Genomic DNA, 12679 nt, shown 5'->3' with positions numbered 1-12679 from the left:
ACTTCCTTCTAAACAAAAGGAGTCCCTTGAAGCTATTGTTTTCTTATAAGTCTTAGGATCATCTTCCACTTGAAGAATAATATGAATCTTATGAACAAAATTCTTAATATTTCCTTTCATTAGATAAAAGAAATCATTTCACTATCAATTTTATTCGGTCATAGATCCTTAGCCTTTCGGACTCTCTTGCTTATTCTAAGTTCGGGTTACTTTTCAACAATCCATGAAGAATCTTCCTCACAAGATTCTTCATTAGTGACAACCTTTCGGTTTGTGTTTCAACAATCTGTGGAGAACCTTCCTCACAAGGTTCTTCATTTGTGGGGATCTCAAATTTATTATCCTCCGTGATAAGAATCTCAAAATTCCTCATCTCGGTATTCAATAGTTATATTAGACTCCAAATCTGAGGTCTATATAAGCCATGATTCATCTTTAAATGATCCTTATATGTCTTATAATAATAGGTCTCTTTGAATACAAACATGTTAGTTACATAGAATATATATCAAAACTCATTTGCTGAAATCATGAACTTTAATAAATTTGACTACTTCAGTAATCAACCAATCCATATTTTAAAATTTCCAATTTTCAATTTCAATTTATCTTTCCACTGGTTTACTTAATATGTCATAATTATTTTCTTTTATGTATATTAATTTTGAAAATTAAACAAAAGAAAACTTTACAATCAAATCAATAGTATTGTGTGTTTGAAAATTGATCACATTCCAAATTACATTTCATTTAAAATTAACTGAAGGCGGGGAAATATCTATTATCGAATTTTTGATAATAATTAAGAATTTAATTCATGTTATATCCAAAAAAATAATTATGCATTTTTTATAAACCAATATATTGAGTATAATACACATTAAAACATTCGATTTATTAAATTATAATTATCAAACTAATAGGTATTTCAAGATTTCATTATAAACTAATACTATCAATAAAGCCTTATGTAAATTTCAAGATTTATGATACATGTCAATTTATATCTTCTTACTTATTTACTATTTATTAAGCCAAACAATTATAAAGAACATATATCATAAATTAAATTGCCATGCTCATTAATCATATATAAGTTACTATATAAAGCACTATTATGATGTATATATATATATATATATTGTATTGTTACCGTAAGAATATATGATTTTTTCGAACAATTTTAGGGTTCATTTAATCAATTAACTTGAGTGTAGTGGCCTAGTTCCACCACAAAGATAGCAGATTACACGATGTCAAGCATATTTGGTATTTGGTTTTCCCTATTCATGATAAAACAACAAATTGTCCCAAATATTTATTCAAGTGGTCTCGAAACATTGATATTGACTTGTCTTTGTCTCACTTCTCAATCTACATACTGCTATGTGGCAAATGCCATTTTTTATTACGGAGCTTCTAGTTGATCGAATCTACAACGAAGATAGGAGATGATCAAGACTTGGAAGGATCTAAGACGTGATCAGAAGATAGGAGATGATCAAGACTTGGAAGGATCTAAGACGTGATCAGAAGTAGGATCGAGAATTACTTTCTTCATCTTAGCGTGACTGCTATAACAATCAAGATTTGAATCGGACAAGTTTGATTGTGGAAATTCTCATGAATCAAAAGTCGATTCTCACAAAAAGGCATTACTGTACGATTCAGAATTAGAAATGATTATTGAACTAATGATGTAATGCCTTGCTGTGGCAGAGTTGTGCTTTCGGTTCGGTAGAGAAGATACTGACTTGCAATATCAACACTTCAACATATAAGTGAGAGAATAAAGAATAATATGAGAGTGAGAATGGATAAAAGATATTTTTTCTTCACACGAAGAACCTTATATATAATAGTTGATTGAGGTATCCGAGATCTAGTTCAAATGTTAGACTTTCTCTTTAAAACTTTTGAAGATCCAGAACACATACAATTCAGAATGATCTGTTCTTAAAAAGAAAACACCTTTGAGAAAATTATATTTGTGAAGAGAATTTCTCAAAATTTTAAAATGCAAAATATCTACAATAAAAAAATTATTTATAAATTATTTAAAGGATTAAACGATTCCACATTTAAAAAAATAAATAAATAAATATCAACACAACCCAAGTCAACATCCAAGTCAATCTTGTACCTGTTCCTAATCCTTCTTATTCAACAACAACAACTAAAAAACAACTCTTGCTCCTTAACTTTGCTCGATTATAATTAAGTATAGACATGATTTTCTCTCTAGTTTTTCATTTACATCTTTTATATCTTTCTTTTCTACATGAATAGACCTTCAAATTGTGTAATGAATGGAACAATCAAAGAGTGTTTCGCATTTTGAAGCAGCTCAGAAAGCAATAAACTCAATTGGGTTGGGTTTTGACATCACAGTAGATATCAACTTTGAGAATTGTAAGAGCAATGGTTCACCTTTGATCTTCATCAATAAAGAACAACAACAGTGTCGTGATTTGGAGATTTCCGGTGGTGTTACAGTTCCTAATGTTCCAAACTCTATCAAATGCGTCAGAGGAGAATCTATTAGAATTCACTTAGATGTTCTCACTTCACACCAGGTATATATTATTTTAGATCCGTGTTAAATTATTGGAAGATTAATACTTCTAAGACAAGTTTTTCCGTGTTGTTTTAGATGTTGAAGCATTTCAACCATGAAATGCGTCTTGTAGGAGAAACTGCATCAGGCCATTTCTGTGCTTCATTTGGGTTATCCTGTCGATGCATCAAACACTTGGCTTACATTAAGTCTCTTGCTTATGATGGTTGGTTCATCAAACGCTATTCTGTTGAATTAGAAAAGTATCACGGTGAACTCCGTGATCATGTCAAAGAAGCTGTGCCATCGTCATGGGACCCTGAGGCCTTGGCAAGGTTCATAGAGCGTTTTGGAACTCATGTCATAGTCGGGGTGAGCATGGGAGGGAAGGACGTGATTTATGTTAGACAAGATGTTTCGTCCGATCTCAATGATCCGGCTAGTATCCAAAAGCTTTTAAAGGAAACAGCTGACATGAAGTTCATGGATTCTGCAGAGAATCGTCGCCCAGCTTCGGAAGACTTAAGCAACGAAAAGGAGGTAACAGACCACTTAATTTGTTTTGTATTAGAAAGGTGTTAGTAGTTTTGAAGTTTCTTGATTGCATTGATCTTTCGGTGAAATTGCAGAATCTTTTTATGATACATAGAAGGAAGGGTGGAAGCAGTAAAAAAATGTATCATAGTGAATGGTTGGATACTATTGATTCACAGCCCGACGTCATATCGATGCATCTTCTTCCGTTGACATCCCTTTTGTTGGGTATCCGTGGCAGCGGATTTGCGAGCCATGCTATAAATCTCTACCTTCGTTGTAAGTACTTATTTGATTTTTGTTTTGCTGCATGAAAATTTATCTCAGAAATAATCTCTTTCTGAAATTGATTTTGTTGAACCTGCATATAAACTGTGATAACTGAAACAGACAAACCTCCAATGGAAGACCTCCATCAATTTTTCGAGTTTCAGCTACCGAGACAATGGGCGCCTATACTTAGTGAGATACGTCTTGGTTCTTACTGGAAGCATCAAGTGAATACGTGGCTACGATTTAGTATCTTCGGTCCAAAGCTTTACATAAATACAATACCAGTAAGTTTTCTATCTTAAACTTTTTGTGTATTTTGCGAGCATGTAACTCCGTTTAATGACGAGATAGCTTAATAGAAGATACTCCATTTTGGCTCCATTTGGCAGTTAGATGTTGGAAATAGACCAGTAATTGGCCTGAGATTACAATTGGAAGGGAGAAGAAGCAACCGGTTAGCCATTCATCTGCAGCACTTGACTTCTCTGCCAAAGTCCTTACCACTCACGAACAACGCAAATGCTTATCTGTCTTGCGGCTCGTATAGCTGCAACTTCCATAAGAAAGTGAAATGGAGCTGTTTTTCATACGTTTGTACCGCACCCGTTGAATCGGAGGATAGTCTTTCCATTGTCACGGGAGCTCAGTTGCAAGTTGAAAAGAAGTGTCTCCTTTTACGACTGCGCTTCTCCAAAGTTATCGGTGCCACGCTTCAGAAACTACCTGAGTGGGATGGATCCTCCAATCTTGGCGGTTTCAGCAACAAATCTAGAGGCGTCTTGGCTTTTCTTCCGAAAGAAGGACAGAGGGGTCATCCGAAACCGGGTGATGTGACAATCGGTTCGACAACATATTCTGCTGCACTGCCTGCCCCGGTTAATATGCCTAAACTTCAACGATATGTGGACATAACGGAAAGGATGAGAGGACCTGAAGACATTCCAGGATATTGGGTTGTGTCTGGTGCAAAGTTTTCTGTTCAGAATGGGAAAATATATCTATGTGTTAAGTATTCACTATTGAACTTTGTTATACAGTGTGAAACTGAAGCTTCATAGCAAGTGATTCAGTTTAGTATTAGTTTTGTTTAAAATATGTTTTAAATTAAGTGATTTATGTCGGGATGTTTTCAATCTAAATTTAAGTTTGATGTGAAACAAACATAAAAACCAGATACTTATAGAAGCAATTCTTCATCAGCAAGTAGTTCTAACATAGTGAGTTGTTCATCTAATCTTATCTACAACACTTCTCCTTACAAAATTTTTGTTTTTCTTATTCTTAGCCCTTAATCTTGTACTATGACGAGACCCAATACTTGGTTAATCATACATGATGGAAATTAATACAAAACACAATAACAAATCTTTAAGGAGAAAAAAAAATATATATATGGTACCAAATAGAAATTGAAAGTGAATAAAAGAACGACAAATCTTTAACGTAGAAAATTCCTCAAAGTAAGTGTAAAAATCAAGAGTCGTTCAGACAATGAATTATCTTAGCTATAATCAAATGAAATTACAAGAGTGTATTAGAATAATGTACAAATAATGCTATAATAAACCAAAACAACAAAGCACGAAAATTTACAGTTTGTGAATTGGAAGAGAAAGAATCCCCAAACACCTGGTGCAGTGTGAACACGATATACCTCTGCTCAAACCTTATTTTGACGATCTGAACAGTGAAAGTGTAGAACTATGTCTCATGAACAATGTGTCCAAACATTAGCCCGGTCCAACGGTTAACAGAATCACTATTTTTCTGAAACTGATTTGAGAAAATCGGGATTAGGGTTTCTAACTTCTTTTCTCACTATGGTTGATTTTATCCTTTCTTTTCTCTAACCCTAGAATGCGCATCTCCACTTAATATAAGTGAGACACAATGGACTAACATATTTGGGTTTTACTCCATATAAGAAGGGGGTCAAATACCTAACATATCCCCCCTCACAATTATGTGGAGGAAATCGCCAAACCAACGATATCACAACAAATTTCAAACTTTCCTCTTGGTAGCGCTTTAGTCATCATATCAAACACGTTATCATTAGTATGAACTTTAACTAACTCAAATAACCTAGCATCTGAAATATCACATATCCAATTATATCTCACATCAATGTAATTGAACTTACAATGAAAAGTCATATTCTTACCAAGATGAATAACATTTTGACTATCGACAAATAAAACATATTTGTCTTGAACAAAATCAAGCTCCGACAAGAACTTCTTCAACCATAGAAACTCTTTGCATGCTTCAGTAATGACAATAAACTTTGCCTCAGTAATAGACTATGTTACACACTTTTGCAACCTAGATTGCCAATCCATAACTCCTCTGCAAATATAACCATGTGGCATGAAGTAGACTTATTAGAATCAATGTCTCCATCCATATATAACTCGGATTACCCAACCAAAATAGGTTCGTCACCTCTAAAACAAATTCTCTTATAAATAGTACCAAAAAGATACCTCAAAATTCATTTTACGCCATTTAGATGTTCACTACCTGGATTTCACAAAAATCTACTGATTGTACCAATAGCATGTGCAATATTTAGTCTTGTACACATCATTGCATACATCAAACTATCTATATCAGACACATAAGGAACCCGCTCCATATCTATTTTTTCATTTCACCATAAGGACTTTGTTTTAAACTATCATTTTTTAAAAGCCCCACAATTCACCACCTCTTGTGTGTGAACTCACATGTTCAACAAGTGGTATCAAATCCTTACTCTTGTTCAAACACTAATCATCTCAGGAGGAGAATAACTTCCAACACTAGTTCTAACAAGAGGACGTTTCTAAACACAGCTCTATTGTTCGATGGTGATAGGTTTAAATATGAAAATCTAGATTTAAAATATTCATTCAAAGTTTTTATCCTGAATTATGAGAAACTATAACTAATATTCAGTTTACCCCTACTCAACATATAAATGGGGAAGCAGCAGATAAACCAGATTTCCTTTATACTATAGAAGAAAAGAGAAAGTTTGAAATAGATTTCAAAGAAAAAAAAATTCTTAATCATATCTGTAGATGATAATCGAATTTTCTATATTCAAAATTATAATTTTTCCAAGGAAATGTGGGACACTCTTGAAATGATATATGGTAGTGGAAGAAATCCATCAATATTTAATTATCAAAATTAATTGATTAAGATTCAGTTAAATCGAATAATTAAGTTAATTAAGATTAATTATCAAAATTAATTGATTAAGATTCAGTTAAATCGATTAATTAAGTTAGTTAAGATTAATTATCAAAATTATTTAATTGAATCAAATAATCAAGTTAACTAAAAATAATTAATCAAAATTAAATAATTAAGAAAATTTTAATTAATTGATTAATTAAATTAAAAGAGAAAGAAATAAGTGACAGTGTCAATTTAAACATGATTGAAGTGAATTGGCCATAATATACTCAAAGACGGTTTGTGCATAATGACAATGTGAATGGAATGTCATATGCAAGTATCATAATGCGGAGAAATCAAATTAATATATGAAATTTTGGAGGTATAACGACATATAAAAGTCGAATCCACGGATTTAATTCGATTTAACACAATGAAATGAAAAGGAAATAAACAACCAACAACAACACAAAATTGTATTTACATAGCTCGAAAATCATTTGCAAAAAAGTTAATGACCCTAATATTCATTCCAAAAGCCCAAAACTTAAATTAAATTCACTTTTCCTAACCATAATATGTAAATTAAAAAACAAAATAAAAACAAGTTTGATAAAAAAACATAATGAGGACAATTTCTCTTCCCTTGGAAACAGAAAATCGTGTAAATACTTTCTCCATTTTCCTCTCATAAACTCAACATGAACACACATGAACTTCAAACAAGAAATCAAAATCAAGATGAGTAAAGATCAAGTCAATTTCCAAATTCAACACACAAGTCCAAAAGTTAAACAGAAAAAAATCTCAAACTGAATCACCATAAAAAACACAAACACCAAAGAAACTCATATTGTTATCGAGTCGATGGAAAAGCAAATCGATTGCTTATGGTTGTCGTAGTTGTAGTTGATGGAACTGTGTCCTAGAGAGTTGACAAGGGAGTTGGATGTCGAGTGATGAAATGGAATTGGGAGGAAGGGCATTATTTTCATTGCAACAACTTCTTCAAATTGATGCAACTGCAAAAGTGATTGAGAAAAAAATTATAATCAATCTTAAATGCAACAACTTGAACCAAGATTACAATTGAAAATCACTGATGAATAGTATACATAATCAAAATTTCTTCAGCTTTCCAAACAAACTCAAACTTTCATCTCCATTCTCGTTCATGGTTTTCATTTGGCGGTGTGGCTGATAATGGAGGAAGAGGGAGGAAAATGCTTCGTGAGAGGATCTATTTGGAAGGAGTAAGATTATTATGAAGGTTGAAAGTGTTAATAGTGGGTGGAATATGTTTGGTTTTTTCGTCGCGATTTGATAAGGGTGGCTTGGTTTGTGTAAGATCTATGTGGATCTAAGGTGGGTGAAGTAACTTGTTGTTGAATATGGTTATGTGACGGTAGAAAGGTGGTTAACATTGAGAAGGGAAGATGGTGGTATCGTGGATGCTTAGGTAGTGGTTGCCGGTGGTTTGAGTTGGTGGTATTATATTAAGAAAATGCTTATGAAAGATGATGTTCGGTTTGAAGAGTGGACAAAGAGTGTTCAGTGCAAGAGTAACATAGCGATGGAGGCGGTTGTGTAGGCTGGCGTGGGGTAGTGCAGAATGGTGGTTAAGAAGGTGATAAAAGAGTGAAGAGATGAAAAAACTTGGAGGATTACATTATGGCTTCATTTGTGTGTGTTAATTTTTACAACAAGAAAAATGTATGAAATAAGTGAGAGGGTTGAACATGGTAGATGAATGGTGAGGGTTCTATGTTACTGAAAAAGAGTGCACCGGTCTCCTCTGCAGAAAATGAGAGAGGTATTAAAATGGTTTATCTGAATATTTTTCTTTCTCTCCATTCCTTTAGCGCGTGAAAGTAGAGATAAGAATGAGGGGAAAGAGGTCATTCCTATTTTTACGCATCTAGTGTCTTGGGAGAGAAGATGTCAGAAGAAAAGCTGGTTAGAAAAATTCTCAGATCCCTACCTAATAAATTTGACATGAAGGTCACAACTATTGAAGAAGCCCAAGAAATTTGAAACATGAGAGTGGATGAGCTTAGTGGGTCACTTCAAACTTTTGAATTGGCTATCAGTGATAGATCTAAAAAGAAGAAAAAAAGTATAGCTTTTATCTCCAATACTGAGAATGAAGAGGATCAATGTGATTTGGAGACTAATGAAGTAGTTTATATTTCCATTGTACTTCTTGGGAGGAAATTCAATAAGGTATTGAAGAAAATGGATAGGAAGTCAATACCTGATGTCAAGAAAATGTCATTTGACATTAGTAAGAACAATGGTTCTCTTAGAAAAGAAATAACATAAGAAAAGCCCAATCAAGGAAAATGTATTTAGTGTCATGAATGGGGTTTTGGTCACATTAGATCAGAATGTCCCATGTATCTCAAGAAACAAAAGAAGGGCTTGTCTGGTGATTCTGAAGGTGAAACTGATGATGAAACTACTAAGCATATTACATCTTTCACTTGTAGATATGAATATGATGAAGATTATTATGATAAGGATGTCTCTTGTGAAGAATTGGCCGCTTCCTACAAATAACTTTGTGTCAGAAGTGAAGAGGTGTGTAAGACAGGAGAAGAGCAAAAGAGAATCATAGCTCAATTACAGTCTGAAAAGGAGAAACTTTTATCTAATGTCATTGATCTTGAAAATGAGGTAACTCTAATGTCTTCTAAACTTGAAAACATGACCAAATCCATAAGAATGTTGAACAATGGGTCTGATATGCTAGATGAAATTATTCAAGTTGGAAAAGGGGATGGAAACTTAAAAGGTATAGGTTTTAATTACCAATATCAAAATAAACAAGGAAAAACCCTTGTGACAAAATTTATTCCTCCAGAAAGTAAGTATAGGCCCATGGTGTCCGACCAAATGATACAACATCCTGGCAGACATCAGGAAACTCAAACTAAAGTCAAGTTTTTGCCTTGGAAATGTCATTATTATGGTAAATATGGACATATAAAGCCTTTCTGCTACAAACTATATGGTTATCCAAAACATCCAACATATCCTGGGGATAATCATGTAATGATTAAAACTAGAAAGAAGTGGAAACCTAAGGTTATTCCACATGAAACTACTTGTTCTTCCACATGCCTAATGTCCAACGAAGATGAAGTCAAGTTGTGACACCAAAAGCTTGAATATCTGAATCTCAAAGGGATATCTCTTGGTTATTCTACAAACAGTAAAGCTTATAGGGTATTTAACTCCAGGACCAAGGGGATGATGAAATCCATTAATGTCGTGGTTGATGATTCAACTATTGTAAAAGGGATTGATGTCGATAAAGATGTTGGAACATCATCTCACCAGACTGATGCTTCAGAAAATATGGAAGACATTGAGTCAAACATTGAGCCAGCAAGGAATGAATCAGATGCTTCTGCTGACATCTGAGCTATTTATTTTTCTGTTTAATTTTGTATGTTTTTTGCGGGCCTTTTCCCTAAATATTTCACCTCTGTGTGCCATGGTCTGTACCTCTAACTCACACGTTTTGTTACTGCTTTGCTCTATTTTTTTTATTGTCATTGATGAATGTCTGCTTGGTTTGTCATATTCTGGATAAAAGGGGGGAGTAGATAGTCTAGAGTTGTGCTAGTTGTGCTCTTTTTTTTTTGTATTCTATGTGTGAAGGTTGTTTCTTTGAGGGGGAGTATGTTTACTGCGTGACTGTTAGCTGGAGATTTCGACAAATAGTTGAAGTTCTTTAGAAGTGTTACGTTTTGGAGAATAAATAAAAATGGTTGTGTCGAAGCTGTTTGTTGAATACTTTTCTTGGGTAAACAAATCTTTCTTGTCGAAGCCTAAGACTTAGAAGATTTTTTGATCTCCACAAAGCTCTCTTCGACGTAGGCGTTTTGACAGAGTCGAAACTTCAAAGCGGGAAAGATTTAAAATTTGAACGAAGCAGTTTTGTCAGGCCAACACGTGGAAACATCTGAGATATGCAACACTTGAGGAGGTCGAACGTGGCAGTCATCTGTGTAGAGGCTGTTAGGGTCGAATTGTTATAAATAGGGGTCTTAGTTTTAGATTTCAGTGTGTGTTCAAACAGATATACAGAAATTCACAAAATATACTCAAAGTACCAGAGCGAGAGAAAAGAGTTTTACGCTGAAAATGTATGTATGAAGAACATCATACGTTTCATTCATGTTATCTATTTCATGCAAGTCATTTAAATTAAAGTTATTCACTGCCTTTTATTCTATCGAATTGCCCTTATTTTCAGTATTTTATCATCATTTTTACTTTTGCATTTACATTTCGCCAAGTCTTCATTTCCAATACTTTCTCAAAACTTAAAGCATTTACTTCGAGTCACTTATCTTTACCCTTTCCAAGTATTTTCGTTATCTTTAAAAAACTTGTTACTACAAATTTATCGTCATTTACTTTGTTTATAAAGTCATAAGTTTCGTTTAGAATTATTGTCAAAACACTTTTCGTTGTCCATAAACCAGAAACAAACTTAACCATGAGTCAAATCACCGTAATAATAGTTCTTGAGACACATGTCCTAGGATCAATCTAGTTGATCCAGTGAGTTACCAAAAATATATAAATTTGGAAGACTAGCGGTTGTTTATCAGAAATCACTGGTAAACAGTGACAGAGGGAGTTATTTTTGTGTTGCTGATCATGACATTTAGGGGGGGTTTGATTTGTTTATACCTAGGTTGTTGTGTACTTGTTGTGATGTCAGACATAATGTCTTGACATTTTGTTTCAGAGAATTCTATTTGTGCTTAGGATGTTGTGTACTTACTATGATGTCAGACATAATGTTCTGACATTTTGTTTCATAGAATTTTGTTTGTGCTTAGGTTGTTGTGTGCTTGTTGTGATGTTAGACATAATGTCTTGGAATTTTGTTTCTGAAGGAGGCTTAGAGTGTGAGAGTTTATTTCTCTCTATGTCTTTTCTATGAGGTTGGGTTTCTACTACTTATTTCTGGTGTGTGTGTCGCTAATATGTCTTGGTGTTATACCAAGTGTTTGGTTGTTTGTTTTTGTGCTTGTGATTATTATTGTTGTTTTATCTTTTCTCCATCTATATGATGCAAAGGTTTTTTCTCCCAAAATTTTCCAAAGGGGATAGTGTTAGGTTTATGCTTTTATGATTGACAACAATTTTATTAAAACATGTATCACAACAAGATGTTGAGCAAGTTGTTGTGACATGTTGATCAAACATCTTTGAAGGTTTTGTTTTACTGCTTAGAAGACTTATTTTATTATGAGATATTTGAAGATTCTCTAAATATTCAGCTATCATATCTGATTGTCCAAGAAAGTTTATTATAGGAACTGTTGTTTCATTTCGAGTTGTGCACTTGTTTCATTAAAAGGGATGTTGAGACATTTTCAGGTAACATTAGATTTGATTTGATTCTATCGAAGATTATGCAGACTGGATGTCGAAACATTTAAGAAAATGTTTGATTTGATTCTGCAGAAGATTGTGCAGACTGGATGTCGAAACATTTAAGAAAACATTTGATTTGATTCTGCAGAAGATTCTGCAGACTGAATATCGAAACATTTAAGGAAACATTAGATTTGATTCTACATAATGGATGTCAAAACATTTAAAAGACACCAGATTTGATTCTGCAAAATGGATGTCAAAACATTTAAGGAGACATCATATTTGATTTGATCAAATATTATGCAGAACAGATGTCAAAACATTTAAGGAGACATCAAATTTGATTTGATCATATTTGATTTGATTTGATATGGTTTGGATCTACTGATTTTTATGCGTAAGCCCATGCTTACCAAAGGCTATTTAAAGAGGACATTACTAAACCTAATCTACAGAAGAGAGAGCTACACTTGAGCATTGAAAAACTAGGGTTTTAGTTGTTTATGTTATTTGTGAGCCATTCTAGTATCTCTTTGATACTTGAATTGGACTGAGGTTATTGAGTTGTAATTTTGTATCTCTCATGAGCTTTTAAGAAAGAGTGTACTTTGTTTCATTGAAAGTGTGTCTTTTATTCTTTAATTGTTTTCAGTTGTTACCACTATTATGTGATTGAAGGAAAGTGAGAGGGGTCTCATATCTAAGAGAGTCTTAGATAGAAATTTCAAAGGTAGTGATTAGGTG

General features: G+C 33.4%; 1 protein-coding gene across 2 annotated transcripts; it reads left to right on the top strand.

The window, feature by feature from the left end:
- The first annotated feature begins 2133 nt into the window (after nucleotides 1–2133).
- LOC127105518 (MACPF domain-containing protein At4g24290) lies at nucleotides 2134–4485 on the top strand. Of its 2 annotated transcripts, none has more exons than XM_051042711.1 (5): nucleotides 2134–2576; nucleotides 2654–3097; nucleotides 3187–3370; nucleotides 3482–3648; nucleotides 3754–4485. In XM_051042711.1, the coding sequence occupies exons 1-5, from the start codon at nucleotides 2310–2312 to the stop codon at nucleotides 4420–4422; spliced, it is 1731 nt and encodes a 576-aa protein (XP_050898668.1). In that variant the 5' UTR covers nucleotides 2134–2309; the 3' UTR covers nucleotides 4423–4485. The 2 variants fall into 2 exon arrangements, with proteins under 2 accessions (XP_050898668.1, XP_050898669.1); XM_051042712.1 differs by having other exon boundaries at nucleotides 3482–3652; nucleotides 3758–4485.
- The last annotated feature ends 8194 nt before the right edge of the window (nucleotides 4486–12679 follow it).

This window comes from Lathyrus oleraceus, chromosome 7 (assembly GCF_024323335.1).
Source record: "Lathyrus oleraceus cultivar Zhongwan6 chromosome 7, CAAS_Psat_ZW6_1.0, whole genome shotgun sequence".
NCBI classification, from domain to species: Eukaryota; Viridiplantae; Streptophyta; class Magnoliopsida; order Fabales; family Fabaceae; genus Lathyrus; species Lathyrus oleraceus.
This window is presented reverse-complemented; position numbering and strand designations above follow the sequence as displayed.

Bases quoted from the DNA above. Each gene is read 5' to 3' on its own strand.
- LOC127105518 (XM_051042711.1), top strand. From the start codon at position 2,310: ATGGAACAATCAAAGAGTGTTTCGCATTTTGAAGCAGCTCAGAAAGCA. The intron at 3,371-3,481 runs GTAAGTACTTAT...TAACTGAAACAG, and splicing joins TATAAATCTCTACCTTCGTT to ACAAACCTCCAATGGAAGAC. The intron at 3,649-3,753 runs GTAAGTTTTCTA...TCCATTTGGCAG, and splicing joins TTTACATAAATACAATACCA to TTAGATGTTGGAAATAGACC.